Source organism: Suricata suricatta, chromosome 12 (genome assembly GCF_006229205.1).
Source record: "Suricata suricatta isolate VVHF042 chromosome 12, meerkat_22Aug2017_6uvM2_HiC, whole genome shotgun sequence".
Lineage (NCBI taxonomy): Eukaryota > Metazoa > Chordata > Mammalia > Carnivora > Herpestidae > Suricata > Suricata suricatta.
Genome location: NC_043711.1, coordinates 84,613,185 through 84,631,158, shown reverse-complemented (window position 1 = coordinate 84,631,158; position 17,974 = coordinate 84,613,185). Strand labels below are relative to the sequence as shown.

The 17,974-nt window shown below is 49.7% G+C and overlaps 1 protein-coding gene across 5 annotated transcripts; it reads right to left on the bottom strand.

Annotated features, from left to right (window-relative positions):
• Window positions 1-4,899: 4,899 nt before the first annotated feature.
• TGIF2 (TGFB induced factor homeobox 2) lies at window positions 4,900-16,957 on the bottom strand. 5 transcript variants are annotated; one of them, XM_029918659.1, is made up of 3 exons: window positions 16,807-16,957; window positions 13,155-13,380; window positions 4,900-5,583 (listed from the first exon to the last, which is right to left on the bottom strand). In XM_029918659.1, the coding sequence occupies exons 2-3, from the start codon at window positions 13,344-13,346 to the stop codon at window positions 5,062-5,064; spliced, it is 714 nt and encodes a 237-aa protein (XP_029774519.1). In that variant the 5' UTR covers window positions 13,347-13,380; window positions 16,807-16,957; the 3' UTR covers window positions 4,900-5,061. The 5 variants fall into 5 exon arrangements, with proteins under 5 accessions (XP_029774519.1, XP_029774521.1, XP_029774523.1 ...); XM_029918661.1 differs by having other exon boundaries at window positions 16,900-16,935; XM_029918663.1 differs by lacking the exon at window positions 16,807-16,957 and adding an exon at window positions 16,521-16,658.
• Window positions 16,958-17,974: the final 1,017 nt, after the last annotated feature.

Here is a 17,974-nt window from a genome sequence, read left to right as displayed (position 1 = left end):
GAGCAATAGCATGCGACTCTTATGTGGCATAAGTGGAGTACAGATTCCTGGACACTCTTGGGGTGAGGTCTGGGAAACTTACATTTTTGTAAGCTTTACTGACAGAATGACTATGATTATCTTCATACATATTGTCTTTTTTAAAAAATTTTTAATGTTTTATTTAGTCTTGATACAGAGAGAGACAGAGCATGAGAGGGGGAGGGGCAGAGAGAGAAGGAGTCATAGAACCGGAAGTAGGCTCCAGGCTCTGAGCTAGCTGTCAGCACAGAGCCTGACACGGGGCTCGAACTCACGAACGTGAGATCTGACCCGAGCCAAAGTCGGAGGCTAACCGACCGAGCCACCCAGATGCCCCCATATTAAGTCTTGAGAATTCTTTCTCTGGGTACTTTGTTCCAGTTCCGCCTGGAACAACTTTTTTTTGAAGTAGTATTCATGTCCAGCATAAAGCCCAGTGCAAGGCTTCAACTCATGATCCTGAGATCAAGACCTGAGCTGAGATCAAGAGTTCGATGCTTAATCAACTGAGCCACCCACGCACCCCCAGTTCTGCCACTTAAAAGCTATGTGGTATGAGTCAAGTTATTTTCACAGTTCTGTTTCACTCTCAGCCCTGTCCTGAAAAGCCAAATAACAAAAACATATGGATTGTCTTGGGGGGTGCCTGACTGGCTCAGTAGGTGGAATGTACAACTCTTGATCTTGGGGTTGAGTTTGAGCCCCACTCTGGGTGTAGAGATTACTTAAAAAATAAATTCTTGGGGCGCCTGGGTGGCTCAGTCAGTTAAGCATATGACTTCAGCTTAGGTCTATGATCTCATGGTTTATGAGTTTGAGGTCCGCATGAGACTCTGTGCTGACAGCTCAGAGCCTGGAGCTTGCTTTGGATTGTGTCTCCCTCTCTCTTTGCCCCTCACCCACTCATACTCTGTCTCTCAAAGATAAACATTGAAAAAAAATTTTTTTTAAACCATAAAATCTTTAACATCCTCCCCAAACATGGATTATCCTAGTTCATCCTCCTCCAATGGCTAGCATAGCAAGGTTACAGCACATCAAGGCAGGCAAAGCCCCTCCTGTCTGGGGTTTTCACGTTAGCAGTTTCTGGAGTGTACTTTTAATGTTTTTATTTTTTTTTTAGTAACCTTACCCCCAACATGGGGCTAGATGGGGCTAGAACTCATGACCCCAAGATCGAGTCATATGCTCCACTGATTGAGCCAGCCAGGTGCCCCCAGAAATGCACTTAAATATTTTTTGAGTTTATTTGAGAGAGAGTGTGCGCCCATGCACATGAGCTGGGAAGAGGCAGAGAGACAGGGTGAGAGAAAATCCTAAATGATTCTCGCGTGCAGAGCCTAACATGAGGCTTGAATTTAGGAATCATGAGATCATGACCTGAGCCAAAATCAAGAGTTGGATGCTCAACGAACTGAGTCGGTGCACCCTACTACCTCAGAAATGCATTTAAAAGCTGTTTAAGTGGGACTGTTACAGGAAAGGTAGATGTCTTTAGATAACACTTCTAACTTCAGAGAGGGGTCCTAGCCATATTGTTTCCGTCAACTTTCTCTAGTGCTTGCTTACTCCAGGGTTCAATTTGAAGCTTGATGTGCAGGACGCTTTTGGTTTCAGTTCTTTGAAAATGCAAAGTATTTGTAAGAAGCCATCTCTCCTATGGCAGTTGAACCACCCACTCCCCCTTCTAGGGGAATATTAATATTCAGTTTCCAGATGAAAATGAATACTTAAATTTATTTTGAAGAGCCCTTCAGCATGTTCCTATTTTGCCAAGCCCTAGGGCCAAGTGTCCAGTTTGAGGGATACTGACAGAAGGAATTGGAAAACCAGGATCTTGGGTGAATGGATAACCTCTCAAGCTGGGGCTCTTTAATCTGTGGATCATGAATGGGGAGGCATTATCTCTAAATTTCTAAAGGGCAGTGGCCTGTGGGAGATTCAGTATCCTCCATCTAGGTCTACTAGAATCAGGAAGAAGCTGATTTGGTTCCGTAGAAGACATTTCTAGTGCTTAGCCCAAACCATGTTAGTTGAAAACCAGTAGGCAGTGAACTGCCTATCACTAGTCAAAGTCCTGGCAGATGTCAGGGTTACCTTCAAGCAAGACAGACTTGAATTCAGATCCTAGCTCCATTTAATACTGGCTGTATACAGTTCAGGCAAGTAACTGAACTCCCAGTTTCTTTACCTCTGCAAAGGGCACCTCACTTCTTTTGTGTGCATATAAAAGTTAAGGCGGTAATGAATACTGTGAACACCGTGTAGGCCCAGGCACAAAGACCATTTATGGCTGCAGTCCTTGATTTGGCACCATCTGGGCTGCAATTAAGTGTATAGTCATTTCATTATGAAATAAATGAAGCCTACAGCTAGCTTAAGCAAAAAAGGGGAATTTAGTAGCTTACATAATAGGGAAGTCCAGAGGTGGTACCAGTTTCAGACATGACTAGAGCATCCATTTCATCTCTGCTTCTTTCCGTGCTGGCGTCCTACTGCAGTCCTGGGCTTTCCTCACTGGTTGAGGGGGAGGATAAAGTTGCTGGCTCCCTAAGTTCCCTCACCACTCACCAACCCCAAAGCCTATTTATGCCAGGCAAGACTGGTTCAGCTTAGGATGCATATGCCCCTTGCACACTGTGCTGAATGGGATATGGATCAGGATTGAAGCCAAGGAAATAAGGACGTAGGGCGTGCAACACTTACAGGTGGCTACTAGAGGGAGGGGAAGCCATAAGTCCAGTAAGAACTCAGCAATTGCCCCATCTCCAGGCTGGGCCCAGGGTCTTGGTGGGTCAATCTGTTTCTGCTTTAAAAAACAAAACAAAAACCAAAAACAAACTTTATTTGACAAAAGACAAAAACAAAAGTTATTTACAGTAGTTTTTTGCTCAAATAATTCAACGGGATAACGGTGCTTCTCCTCCAGATTTATCTCACAAATGAACCAAGCTGAGGCTGCCCCACCCCCAGCCTCCCCATCTTGCACAAGGGGGGAATGCCAACCAGAATTCAGCAGCATGGCTCCCTCACCCCTCACCACCTCTACTGCTCAGTGCGCCACCATAGCCCAACACCCTAGCCCAGGGTCCCTTGCTACAAGCATCTTCCAATGGTCACACCAGACCTGGGCTCACAGACATGGGTGGGGTGGAAGAGGCTGGGCAAACAGCCAGCTTCAACTAATTTTGAAGCTGCTATGTTTTTTCTTCCCCAGCTGGGCCTCAGGAGGGTGAGGGTCCCTGATCCCCCTGGGACAAGCAAGGAGGGGGTGGGGTGACAAAAGAGAGAGCACAGGAAACTTGTCCACTCACAGAAAGCAAAGCTCCGTCTCCTTAAATTAACCAATCCCCATTCCCACAGCAATGGGTAGGCCAAGCCACTGAGAAGTTTGGTAGCCTCCCTGAAAATTCAGGGATCATCCCAGAAAGGACAGAACACATGTTGCTGCCTTTCTTCTGGCCAGGTCCACCCAAGCCAGTCACTTCCCAGGAATCTCCCCCTTGTGTCTGACTTGGTAACTTCAGGCAACTATAGGCTGGGGGCTCCTGACTGGTCTTTTGGCCCAGTAACAATGTTATTTGGAACAAAAATATTTTGGCTAATAATAACCTAGGATTAGTGTTTCTTAGGATATATAAAAAGATGGGGCATATTGCTGTTGAATGCTTGTCAGCAATGAGACAGCAAAATAAAAATTGAGGAGGGAGAAGAGTAAGACCAACTATGATTTGTTTCACTGTGAAGTCCAGGGCAGAGGCCTCTGCAACTCCAATTTAAAAAAAGGTGCAACACAAAGACACAGTGAACAGGCTTCACAACCGATTTCCAGCCCCAGCCTCCTTAAAAGGCAGTTCCTCAGCAGCTGGGGACACCATTCCCTGCTTCTTCCAGGAATAGTTTCTTGCCAGCATCGTGGGAAAAGCTGCCCATTTGAGTCAGCTACGGGGCTTCCTGACCAGTAGATGGCTCACTTCTCTCCAAGTAGGAGCTACTGGGAGCTTTTGACATTTCTGGTCTCACTAATCCAAGTTCTTAAAAGGCATTCAAAACTCAGGCTCACGGTGAAGCTTTCAAGAATATAGAAGGTGAAAACATTAAAGAGGAAAAAAAACAAACAAACCCAAAACCCACTGCCTTGGTTCTAGCTTACTTCCCCCATTCCCCAAAATATAGTAAAAAATAAAAATAGAAACAAAAAGAACCACCTCTCTGGTTTTATCATACTTCTCTGCTCTGTGCTTAGAAGGTTTGGTCAGATTCTCTACTGGACCTGCTCTTTATACTTAAGGAGGCTTTATTCCCTTCTGTGCCTGATGCAGAAAAGCCAAAGCCCCGGAAGTTTTTTTTTTCTTTCTTTTTTTCCAATCCAACAATAAAACAACCTTTTGGAATTTAGAGATTTAGCTGGTCCCCAAAATAAAAATCCTCCTTCCTTGTACAACACCAGTTGCAGTGGTGCATGGTTCTCAGTTCATCAGACGCCATCACGCAGCACACTCACTCCCCACACCTGGGCTAACTACTCCATTAATGCAAACCCCAGCAAAAAGGGAAAAATAAGCACAAAGTTTAGTGAAAACCTAAACATTCAACTGGAGTCAGTTCTGTTACATCTTCTGGGTTCCTCTTCTCTTTTGTTCACACTTATGAACTCGGAATGTCCACACTTGGCTTAACAAAAAAGAGGCCCAGCTCAGGGGCATAGGTCTGAATGTAGTAGGTTTCCTGTGCCCAGCCTAGGAGAGCAGGCTGGGACAAAAGTGTCCTGGGAATTCTCTGGAGAAGCAGCAGCAGCACCATGCCTGTCTCCGATCTCAATCTCATCACTGAGGAGGCCTGGAGAAACGGCAGTCAGTAGAGAGGTCTCCATCACAGTGCGAGGATGCCAGCTGGCATCTCCTTGCTGAAGACCTCTGGACAGAGGAGATGACCCCGATGTTTGGCAGTGATCCAAAGAAAACCCTCTGTATGAAAGGGAACCAAAACAGAAATCCAGGATAGCTGGCTCGAGCCTCGAGCACCCCTTCTGGCAGATGCCTACTTGGGGTTTTCAGAGACTAAGGGGATAGGAGTGTGCAGTAAGGGGGGTGATGGGTCCTGCTGCTTCTGAAGCTCCATCTCAGCAGCCCTCTGTAGTGCCACCTCCACCAGCAGCTGGAAGCTACTGAAGTCCTCCTTGTCCTGCTCTGGGGGTGTGGGTGGTGGTGTGTTGAAGAGTCCACCGGTGGGGCTTCCAGCTTCAGCCCTGGTCAGTAGGGTGAGTGTGTTGCCAGGGGTCACCAGGGGCTTACGAGACTCCAGCTCTCCTTGTGGGAAGGGGGCTGCTGGCTTCTCCCCCTGGCCTGAGTGGAGCGGCATGGAGCACACAGACAAGGACAGCACATTGGTGGGGGCCGGTACAGACACAGCCAGCACCGAGGGGCTGCTGCCACGGGGCAGGGCCACATCTGAGGCCTTACCCCCACGGCGAGAGATGGTGAATTGGTTGGGGTCTTTGCCATCCTTCCGAAGCATGTCTGGTAGAAGCCGCCGCCGGGCATTGATGAACCAGTTACATATCTGAAATGTGTAGAAGAGATTGTGGTCAGTTCACCCAATCAAAACCAGCTACTAAGCACCTATGTTCCTGGCCCCAGAAACACAGCAGCAAACAAGAGACACACAACCCCAGCCCTCCAACACACTGATGTTAGGAAGGGAGAGTTAAAGTCATCATACAAGTGAACATAAAATTACAACTATGATTCAGCCAATGGAGGGAAGGTCCAGTGGTGGGGACAATAATATGAAGAGTCGATCTAGTCTTTGGGAACTCGGTAGAACTGACAGAAGAAGCAGGCAGGGCTGATCCCCACTAGGCCAGAACAACAGGGAAAGCACTAAAGGGCCTCTAGTGGCCTGACCCACATTTCACACTGTAGATCCTTCTCCTGGCCCTTGTCTCTTCTCCCAGTTTATCAACAGATACTCACCAAGCAAGCACCAGCTACTGTAGGGGTCAAAGACAGGAACCCTCTCCCCCTTACCTCCTATAAGCGGGGATATTTGGAACTGTGTGGGCTGCAGTAATGCCTAACATTACTGTTTGCTGAATGGATCAAAGCCCCAGCTCTCCTTAGGGATCCTATACCAGTTTCTATCTCTGCTTGTCACCTTTCTTGGCCCAGCCCTAGGACAAGCCCCTGGGTACCTTCTTTCTGTGGACTCTATCTGCCTCTACCCAGCCAAAGGGACAACCACCTATGACAGGAGCTGGTGCCTGGAGTTGGCATGGCTCCTTGCCCAGCAGGCTGCCGTTGTACCCATTCCACAGGTGCAGGGGCCACTAGGCTCCTGGTCCTGTCAGGCTGGGAAAGCTCCTGGTCAGAGCAGATCCAGAGCCTTCTTGTGGGTTCTCTTCCTCTCCATTCCTTGTACACAGATTAAACATAACACAAGTGAGATGGCTGGCATACTTGGCCCCGGGAGTTCTCATTCACTCTTCTTCACCTCTGTGGTCTTCCCAGAACATCTGAGCACACACACACCACCAGTCATCGGCAACTCTGGCTGACCTGAATGCTCTACAGCTGCAGGGGAGCCCCAGAGAGAAGCAGGGCTGAACGGCTGGATGCAGCAAAGGAACTAAGCACCTTTGATACCAAGTATGCCAGCCATCTCACTTGTGTTATGTTTAATCTGTGTACAAGCCTGGAAGGTAGTGAGCAGTGTCCCTAAGTACTAAAGGGAAAGTGCACTCTTAAAAGATGACAACTTGCCCAAAGTGACAGGCTCCAAGTGTATAGCTGGGATCCAAACCCAGGTCTCCTGGCTTTAGGGCCCCTACTGCTGTTCTTACTGTGCTTTGCTGTGTCTTACCAAACAGAACAGATAATTGAATAATCCTGATCATAATCCTAAAAGCAATGAGGTGGTATTCTGAACATTTCCCATCTAATTATTCATTTAATCTACAGCTTATGAGACAGGTTCTGTGATGATCACTTTATTTGAGCCAGTGAACAGAGGCCCTGATCAGAGGGCTTCAGTAACTGGCTCAAGGTCATCAGTTGGAAGGCTGGACTCTGTTTCTGGCAACCCCCACTGCCAGGTGAAGAGACTGAAGTCTTTTCTGCTTGCTTAGATGCTTCCATTTCTGCATCCTGCAGCTGCCTTCCCTGCTACCTGTGCTACCAGAGGACACTGAGTCTGCACACCGTAGTCCTGCACACAGGGAAGATGGTCAGGTCACAATGACCTGGGTCAAGTGAAGTAGGGATGAACATTTCTGTTGGGAAAGCAGTCTTGGGGAGGGGAGTTGAGGTGTTTACTAGCAGCTGTGTGGGCACCTACTCCCTAGCTGTGCCTCCCATTTTGGCATAGAATTCTGGGAAAAGAATGGCAGAAAAACCACCCCCCCCCACATATACTTTTCCACAATGCTCATCCTGGTCCACAGTAAACTTGGCACTGTACTGTTTTGTCTTCTCATCCGATAGAAATGCACAGCTGAGGGGGGCTGGGCAAGGGCAGGAGGCCTGAGTGCACCACTAGTGCCAGCTGTGAGAGCAGGCTATCAGGATTTTCTGTACCCCCTTCCAGCTGCCCAACCCATGCCCAAGTCAGGAAAAGAGCATATGACTTGCCCCCACTCAAGGTCCTTGGGGAGTTGGTAGGGAGAATGCCAAGGTGAATTCTGTCATTGATATGGCACAACACAGGCTGGGTGCCTGAAAGCCTGTCTCTATCATAAAACAGGGGCCTATCTTAAAGGCTGCTGGCCTGCCAATATTTTTTTTATCAGCGGCTGGGATGAAGAATGTGGGAGGAATCACTGTGGCAAATGGGAGTTGAGGGCGAGCACCAGGAAGCTGATGAAGGCCATGAAGATCAGAGGAGGGCCTTTGAAGAAAGCGACACAAGTGTTTTAATTTTAACATCGTTTCAACTGTGAAATACAGAAACAAAAGGGAGCAAGTGAAGGGCATGGAAAGACCTTCCCTAAACATCACTGTCCCTTTACGTGTGTTGTGACCATCCATACCCAGGTGTTCTTAAAGGGAAGTGACTGTTAATATCACCTTGAGGGTGACTTTAAAAAGTAACTATCTCAGGGTGCCTGGCTTCCTCAGTTAGAAGAGTGTGCAACTCTTGATCATGGGGTTTTAAGTTCGAGCCCCACATTGGGTGTGGAGATTATTTACAAACAAAAAACCAAACAGTAACTCTCATCTGCTCTATAGAGCCAGTGGTAATAGTGGTGGTAGGATCAGGAATGTGTGTTTTTATTTTTTTTTTTTTTAATGTTTGTTTATTTTTGAGAAAGAGAGAGCACCCAGGACCATCCATGAGCTGGGGAGGGGCAGAGAGGGAGGGCTCAAACCCAGGAACCATGAGATCATGACCTGAGCCAAAGTCTGCTGCTTAACTGACTAGCCACCCAGGCACCCCAGGAATGTGTGTTTTAAAACAAGCTCACCCAAGTTCTGCTGCCAGAGCTCAGGAATCAATGGTTTAACCCCTCCTACCCCCGCCTCCTTCTAACTTTGGGAAAGGCTTCCCTTAGGAAGCTGCATTTGAATGGGGTCCTAATGGACTTTAAGGAATGGAGAGCTCAGCTGACACCGCACTGGTGTCATTTTTCTTTTTACCAATTACATTGGTGGTTAATTACATCGGAACTCTTAGTCCTTTAAATATTGTCTTCCCTCCCTACGGGAAGGCATAGTGCCTGTTCTACCATAGTTTCCAGCGCACAGCACAACCCCATCAGTAGTACAGTGAAAGAATGGGGCCGGAGCCCTCCCTCTCTGCCAGGTTACCCTTCCCTCCCCCAATAGGCAGCGGGCTTCTGAGAACCACAGAAACCACTGTCACAGGGACCAGTGAAAACCCTTCACAAATGACTTTTTTTTTTTTGGTTTTACCCTCCCAACTGCCTAGCCCCAGGCCAGTACCAGCAAACCAGTTAGTTAAATGACTCATTGACTTGCTAATGAGATTGCTCCTGGGCCAGTTAAAGGAGACAATCAAAAGAGCTGTCCCCAGGGAGAGAGAAAACAAACTTGGCAAAACACTGATGCTTGTTGAAGCCAGGTGATTGGTACCAGGAGTGCATTAGAATATTCTTTTTGTGGATATTTGCAAATGTTCTTAATAAAGAGCAAATTTTAAAAAACTAGATATAGGAAAAAGAGATGCCTCCAGGGACTTAAGGCAATTTTTCCCAATTGAGGAGCCACTACATTTCCTGCCTGTTGACATTTCCAGCACTTATTCATTTTCCGTCAATTCAACAATTATTTACTGAGCACCTACCAGATACCAGGCATTGAGCTAAACACTTGGGATCCAGTGATAAGACTTGGCCTCTGGAGTTTGGTGTGTTCTAAAAAGCAGTTACAGTTCATTGTCAAATGCTGACCCTGCTACGGTGGTGGCACACAGCTCCTATGAGGGTTGGGGGTCTCCCTGGTCATGTGTGGGAGGGAACAAAGTGGTCTGGGGTACTGATCAGTGTAGCATGAATATGGGGGCAGGGATGAGGCCCCCTCTGCAGACAGGGACGGGTGATACTGTTATTAGGTCGGCAAGACTCACTGAAGGGTTTTAAATAGACGAGTGTCAAGTGGTAAGACAATGACAGGTTGGACCAGGGTAGGAAAGCCATATTCCAGAAATATTTAAGATGTGAATGTTTAGGGGGGAAAAAAAGACGTGACTGTTTAGGAATTAGTGACTGACCAAATGAGCTTAGCAAGGGCAGTCGAGGGGAACCCCTCAGAAAGGGTTGGAGCCAGCTTGGAGGTTCATGGTATAGTTTCCATCAAGGGCCACACGGTCCCCACTGCTCCTTTAACTCCAGCATTGACTCTAGAGCAGGGAGGCCACCACCAGAACCCTTTTACCAGAACACGCCAGGATCCAGGCGCCATTCCTCAGAAGTTTCCAGCAACAAATCCTTGTCCCAGACCTATATTTTTCTAAATGGGATCAGGGATATATGATCCAAGGGATCTACTAGTTCTCACAAGAAGGTTTAACTTTTGTTTCCGTTTTGATCTCCAGTAGGAGCACTGTGGCCTCTGGCAATCCAGACTTGCTCAACTCCGAGTCTGTGCCTTTGTCATACTATACCACCAGAGCCCAGTCAGCAAAACACCATCCCCACCAACCATTTTACATTAACGCGGTGAGATGGAATCTCATTGGTTTAAGATTTATTTACTTTGGAAAACTGGTTATTTTATAATCTACAAGAGTAAAAGCAAGAAGTTTTTTTTTTTAACCCAGGTTTGTTTGTACATGCTTACGTGATATGATAATAAAAATGTTTCAAGTCAACGTGATCGGAGGAAGTGGGTCCATGAAAAATTAACTTCTTCAAAAGAAACTGGTATATTACTCAGATATAAGAAACAGTGTCCCTGAAAAAAAAAGGTAATTTCACTACAGTATGATACGTGGTTTGACAGCCTAGGTATGAGGTATATACCAGGAACACACAGCCGTGGCCTCAAAGCCAGGCAAAGAATGCTTTCGTGAGGAAGTGCTTAAATTGAGTGAGCCAGTTCAGAAAAGTCAGGAAGAAGCCACAGGAGAAGGCCCGGAGGCACAGAAGTTGGAAGGTTCACAGGCCTCAGGGAAAGGAAGGACTGAGAGATGAGGCTTATGAGCTTCTGAGTTTGGCTTCTATCCAGAGGACAATGGGGATCCATGGAGTGTATGACATAATCAGATATGTACTTCTGTGTTCAAGAGAATGGGCTGAGGGAATATAACTTGTTAGACCTTAGATCCACTTCATGAACTGATTTGTAAAGCAATTAATGGGGCACCTGGGTGGCTCAGTCGGTTAAGTGTCAGACATTGATTGGCTCATGATCTCACAATTTTGTGAGTTCAAGCCCCACCCTCAGGGTCTGTGGTGACAGCTAGAGCCTCCTTGAGATTCTCTTTCCCTTTCTCTCTGCCTCTCCCCTACTCAAGCGGTTTCTGTCAAAAATAAACTTAAAAAGAGAGAGAGAGAGAGAGAGAGAGAGAGGGAGGGAGGGAGAGAGAGGTTCAAGAATGGACTGAGGGAAAAAGGCTTGAGGCAGAAGACCAGCAATGAGCCTAAGTTATCCTGGTTCTCAGGTTCCAGCCTTTAGCCTCTGTTGTTCTACATCCTGCAGTTCAGGTCCACCTCTTCTGGGAGGACTTTTGATATTCCAGCCTGGCTTAGAAGCCTTGCCTGGGTCTCTGCTGCCTACTGTCCCAGCTGTGATCACTTTTCGTAAACACCAATGGCTACGTCTTCCCTCAGTTTCCCATCCTAGACTAGATACTCCATGTACTAGGTACACCATGAGATGCTAGGCACTGCTACTAGACATGTGGGGTCAGTCCAAGATCTAGATCTAGGAGAGATGAGGATAAATAGAGCAGCAACACCCATTCTGTGCTCACCTCACAGTAAGCCTTAAATTCGTCTTCTCTGTTCCTCCGCCTTACGTGCTATGAAAGTACCAACAATCATCTCCCTTTCTCAGTTGAGAAGATTAGGCTCAGGGAAAGGCCTGGACCTGGCCAATATCCAGGCGTCCTCTTGTGGAGAAGATGGGATCTGAGTCAGGGTCTATAATTCTAGAGCCTTTCTTGCAGACAGACTCCCATTAACCACTGCCCAGCAAGTACAAAGTATGGTGACAGGAGTTCTAAGGGCTGAATACTCACCATGAGGCATCATGGAGGAGGGATGGGAGCTGGGAAGAGATGGAAGTTCAGAGTAGGGTCAGGGAAGGAGGGAGAGACAGCATCGTAGATTGAAGTAACAGGCTAGGAAAAGACAGAGGTGAAACAAGTAGCAGAGGGGCTTGGGGTGAGGCTTAGTCGACTCATGATGAGCATGGTGTGGTAATCCAAGGAGTCCGGCCTCAGCACCATGAAAACAGAGCAACAGATCAGCACTTGGGGCAATTCAAAGGAAATAATACCTTGCACTGAACAAAAAGTAAATAACACAGTTTTTGGATATGCTCATGTGCATGGTTTACAAAGTACTTTCTTCATTATATCTCTCTTTTTTAAGTTTATATATTTATTTTGACAGAGACAGGATGACAGTACGGCGGAGGGGGCAGAGAGAGAGGGTGAGAGAGTATCCTAAGCAGGCTCTGCGCTATAAGCTGGAAGCCCCATGCAGGGCTCGAACTCAGACTGTGAAATCATGACCTGAGCCAAAACCAAGAGTCAGATGCCTAGCTGACTGAGCCACCCAGGCGCTCCTATTTTCTTTCTTTCTTCTTCTTTTTTAAAGATTTTATTAAAAAAAATTTTTTTAATGTTTGTTTTTGAGAGAGTTAGAGTGTAAGTGGAGGAGGTGCAGAGAAAGAGGGAGACACAGAATCCAAAGCACACTCCAGGCTCTAAGCTGTCAATGCATGGCCTCAAACCCATGAGCTGTGAGATCATGATCTGTGAAGTTGGACACTTAACTGACTGAGCCACCCAGGTGCCCCAAAATTTTATTTCTAAGTATAAAAATATACCCAATGTGTAAAATCTATACCCAACATGTATAATCTTGGACTCACAACCCCAAGATCAAGAGGTGCATGTTCCACTGACGGAGCCAGCCAGGTGCCCGCACAGCACTTTTACATCCAATTCTGAATCTGCTCCTTATAACAATTCAGTCAGGCAGGGGAGGATTCTAATTCCCACTTTACAGATGGAGAAATCAAGATGTGGTCCCCAGCTCCTATGTGGCAAACTGGGTTTTGAATCCAGAACCTCTGAATTCTGCCCTTTCCTTGACAAATGATCCCCAACTAATTTTTTAACCACACTGCAGACCACCACCTGCCTTTCTGCAACCAAGTCACTATCCAAACACTGCTCTGGGCCTGGAGGCCAAATCCCAAACACTCAATGCCTTCTAGCCTTCCCATGGCCTTCACTGTTAATGACATCAAGAGTTAATAACGACACCTTGCCTCTTCCGAACTCTCCAAAATCTGAAATCTAGCTGCAATGACTTCATGTCATTGTCTTCTCTGGAGGTAGGAGAGTGGAGGGTGGGGTGGGGGTTCCTCATGTAGCCACAAAGTGCATCTGTGACAGGGCTTAGACAGGACTAGAACCCAGGTCTCCTGCTACTTGCTCCTTACCTGCAGCACTGACAGGTTGGTCTGTCCAGAAAGGCTCAGCTTCTCCTGCTCGGAGGGGTAGGCGTTGTAGCGGTGCAAGTACAGCCAGTCCCGGAGGATCTTCACCGACTCTTTGGGCAGGTTCCCTCTGCGCTTCCTCTTGCCTGCCAGGGAGAGGAGGCCTTCATCCTCACCCAGATCACTGTCTGACATGGTGTCTAGGGGCTAGGCTGGACCTTGGGCAAGCCTGGAGCAAGTGACAGAGGGGGTGGGGACATTATTACCACACATTGCCTCTCATCCTTTCCCTGTCCCCAAACACATCATTATTAGAACCTGGGACACCAGAAATGGGGCAATAACAAATCAGAGTTTTAGACCATACCATGGTCTGGGCAACCTAAAAGGGATGAGTCCAAGATGCCTCCATTTCATGGGCCCAGCAGAGGACTGCTAAAGTAAATGGCAGCTTATTAATAAGCAGTCCTTGGCTAGAAATAACAGCTACCACTGGGGTCTGTTTTCCATGCTCTGTGCTGAGCACTTCACACTTCTCATTCAATCATCACAAAGCCCTTGTTAAGAGAGATACTACTATCATCGTCATTTTATAAATGAGAAAACCAAGGTCCAGAGAGAAAGCCATTTAACTTAAACAGGTACCACGTGACCCAGTAATTTAACTCCTAGGAATCTACCAAAGAGAAATGAAAAAACCTACCAAAGATAAAAAAAAAAAAAAAAAAAAAATCACACAAAGCCTTCAACACAAATGTTTACAACAACGTTATTTTTAATAGCCAGAAGGTGGAAACAACCCAAGTGTCCATCAACAGAGCAATAGATAAGCAAAACTGTACTCCATCCATGGAGTGGAATATTATTTGGCCACAAAAAGGAGCTAAGTCCTGATCCATGCCACAGTGTGGGTCAACCTTGAAAATATGCTAAGCGAAAGAAGCAAGTCACAAAGAACACATATGATTCCAACTTTATGAAATATTTAGAAGAGGCTGGAGGGGAATGGATTGATAGCTAAAGGGGTATGGAGTTTCTTTTTGAGGTGATAAGAAATGTTTTACAATTGACTGTCGTGGTAGCTACATAGTTGTGAATATACTAAAACCAGTTTGCTTTACATGGGTAAGTTGTATGTTATGTGTGTTACATCTCAAGAAAAGTGTTATGGAAAAAAAAAATTACACCTCCAGGATATGGTATGGAAATATGGCTTGGACCAAGGTTTGCCACCATCAACCAACTCCTCCCAACCCCCCTGCCCAGGTCTGGAAAGTCTATTATTAATCACCATGGTCTCACAGCAATCCATGTAACATTTACCGCATCTACTGTGTACCATGCAGAGAGAGTGTTGAATCATCCCTATTGGTTGTCTCAGACCTTCTCCTTTGTCATCTAAGCCTCTGGCTTGGTCCATGAATCAACTCCTCAAAAATCCAGATAAATGAGCAAGGCTGAACTCTAGTTTCCCCATCTTGGCTATGTGACCTTGGCAAGTGTGCTCTCCTCTCTGGGCTTGAGTCTCCTCTTCATCTGTCAAAATGAAGGAAAGTGTTTCCCTAAACAACCCAACTCAGTTGCTCATCCCCCTGACAAACTTCTTGATTACACATGCAAAAGAGATTTACATTTTAAAACCAAAAGTTACAGGGCAAGCTAATGCCAGAATCTCAAGGTTCCTCCCTCCTCAGCCTTTTAACAGCTACCCAGCAGGCTGGGCCAACAGACTCTGGCATCTCCCAGGTTTTGTTTCCTCGACTTGGGCCTGAGCCCAGATATCTGGGCTGGCTAGGCCAGGCTTTCGAGGGAAGGGTCTACCCTCCCAGCCAGGCCACCTGGAGGTGACACAGGCATTGGTTAGGGGTGCCACTCCTCAGAAAACACGAAGAGCAGACTGCTTTCTGAGGTCAAGTTTCTGAGGTCTAACTGGCCAGGGCAGCTGGGATCTGGGCTCAGGGATGCAGCCCTGGCAAGCTATGAGAAGTTTACTCAGGGTTATCTGTACAAATTCCACCTTGGCTACCAGCCAAGCCCCAGTCTGCAGGGTTCCTGAGGTGGCCCATGGAGATGGCTCTTCAGTCTACACAGACCTCTGTCCACTGGTGCCCTGCACTCCCGTCAGTTTGCAGTCCGGGAGGTTTCCAACACCCACCCCCACGCCCCCGCAACGAGACAGACACACACACCCTCACCACCAGGCAACCTTCTTAACAGCGCTCAGACAACAGGCACCAAACCATCGCTGAGCTCCTGGAACCACCTTGGTTTTCACCGACAAACACAGCACACACATAGTTTACAGAATCCCACGTCCAGCACGAACAACTGGTACCCACGGCACAGCCCAATTCCTGGACCTATGCCTACCCACAAACTCCAACCGACCCGCCCACCCACAAACTCTGGGGAAACTCCAAACGTCATCACACCAACGATCAATTCTTACCCCAACTGGCCTGTGGCAGCACCCTCACGACACGACACCGGGTGCACCCTCCTACACACTCCACGACGCAGACCTGCGGCCACTCCCGAATGAACTTTCTGACAACTCCCACAGCTCGCCCCAACACTCACCCGGCCGCTCACTCTAGCTGCATTCCCAACAGTTCACACAAAGCGCGCAGCCTCCCCCGCGGCCCAGACCCAGTCGGAGCACATGGCTCCTGGGGCGGCGGAGAATCGGCCTGGGCTCGGGGTGCCTGCACCCCTCGGCCCCCTACCCCGCGCCAGACTCGGTGCCCCGGCTCCCCCTCGGGCCCGAAATGCCGGTGGGGCGGGGGCTCTGGAAGAAAGAAAACTCACGTGTCTGTCCCGGGGCAGGAAAAAGTTTGGTTCCCACCCCCTTCCCCCGCCGCTCGGCGCTGGCTTCGGGGCGCGGGGATGGCCGAGCCTGCGCGCTCGGCTTTGTGCTCCGAACTCGGCCCGGAGGGGGAGGGGAGGGGGCTGGGCTCCCACCTCCGCACCGCCCCCCCAGCCCTGCGCCCAGACTCCATGTTGGCCGCCCCCTGCCCCGGAGACTGAGTGCTTCCCCAGCGGGAGGCTCGGCTCACGCTCAGCCGACCCGATGGTCCCGACGCGCACAAACTTTCTTCGGGTCGCCAGCCCCACGCGCCCTGCTTTCTTGGCCCGTCTGGGAGTGACAGATGCCTCCGAGACAGACTTTCCTTTGTTCCAAAGGAAAGGGGAACTCGCGCGGGCTCCCCAGCCCCCCAGCCCTGGGCCCTTCCCGCTGCCCCCACCCGCAGCTGTCACTCTCGACGGCCCCCTCCTCGGCTCGGCCGCGGCGGGGGGGTGGGGGGGCACTGGCGGCGGTTAGCAACGTGCACTTTTTAAACCAAACAAACCCGCTCCCCGCGCGCTCACCCCGGCCCGGGGCTGGGGAGGCCCTCTCACAGGCTGGGATCGTAAGGAGCTGGTCCCCCCCAGAAGGGCCCCGAGAGAGCTTCCAACCGGGGGGAGTGGGACAGTCCCCCCACCGGTCCCCGCTCGCACCCCGCAGTGGGGGCTCACAAACACCGGAGCTCTCACACCCACACTCTCACGCGCCAGGACGACGCCCCCTCCCCCGCCGGGCCGAGAAAAAGAAACTTTCCAAGTTGTCCGCGCGCCCCCCGCCCGCCTGTGTCCCCCTCCTGCGCCCCGCACTGACTTTTCGGAGCGGCTTTTCCGTCCACGAGGCCCCGGGCTCAGTCTCGGGCGTCCTGGCAGGGGGCGGGGGGCGCCAGCGGAGCGCGCAGCGTACCTGCCGGGCCTGACACTCGGCCTGACAGCTCGCGGCTGGAAAGCACCTCGCGGCCTGACGTCAGATCCCCTCTCCTCCCCCCACCTCGCGCTTTACTCGCCCTCCCCCACCCGCCCGCAGGGAGAAAACAAACTTTGTGAGGAGCGCGGCGAGCCACGCCCACCTCCCGCGGGGCGGGCCGTCGGCGGCCTGGGGCTTCGTCCCGCCCACCGCTCCCGGAGGGGGCGGGGCCGGGAGGGCACCTTCTTCCTGCGCCCACCCCCACCCTCAGGAATGCCACATGGCCTCTGAGGAGGAGTGGTGGGAACCCAGCCTCCTGAGAGTCCGCTTGGGGGCAGGAAGTGGCCCGTTTCTCCGTTCGCAGAGCGTTTCCGGAGCGCCTACTGTGTGCTGCGCGCCGGGAGTGGGGGCCGTTACCGAGGGGAGAAGTCATGCAAAACCTGACGCGTGTGAGAACGCTCCCTCCGCCACATCTCCCGCCGGCGCTGGGATTGTTCCCGTTGCACCGAGAGGAAACTGAGGCCCGGTTAGTCCGGGGATTTCCCCCCAGCTGGTGAGGACCTGGCTCTGAATGCGACGCCTCTTCTGCCCTCAGTGGCCTGTACAGTCGGGTAGAGGCTGCCTGGGACACAACCCCAAAGCAGGTAGCTCCTGGGTCTAGGACACGAGTGGCGGACAGAGGTAAAAACAGCGCTTCAGGAGTGTTTGTAACAGCGATGGCGAGCTCGGCCCTTGGTGTGTATCATCCCGTCTAATCCTTGGGTTATGGGGTTGGTGCTGTTAATGCAACGGCTCCTGGTTTACCCATGAGCTGCAGAGGCTCTAGACTTGCTTCTTGTCACACAGTCAGCCAGTGTCATTCAGCCCAGGTGGGTCGGACAGTGGAGCCCAGCCCTTAGCCCACTGAGGCCGACCTCCTGACTGGAAGCACCCGGCGCTCCTCGCAGGTTTTTTTCCCTCTGCCCGCCACTCGCAACCCAGCGTGTTCCTTTCGGTGTTCTCCAGAGGTCGTCACTCTCTGCTCTTTGCTGTGTCCCACAAAGTGAGATGCCTGTTGACCGGACCCCCTTGGTTT

Coding starts and splice junctions, on each gene's coding strand:
- TGIF2 (XM_029918659.1), bottom strand. CDS start 13,346: ATGTCAGACAGTGATCTGGGTGAGGATGAAGGCCTCCTCTCCCTGGCA. Junction 5,584..13,154: donor CCAACCTGTCAGTGCTGCAG/GTAAGGAGCAAG, acceptor TACACATTTCAG/ATATGTAACTGGTTCATCAA.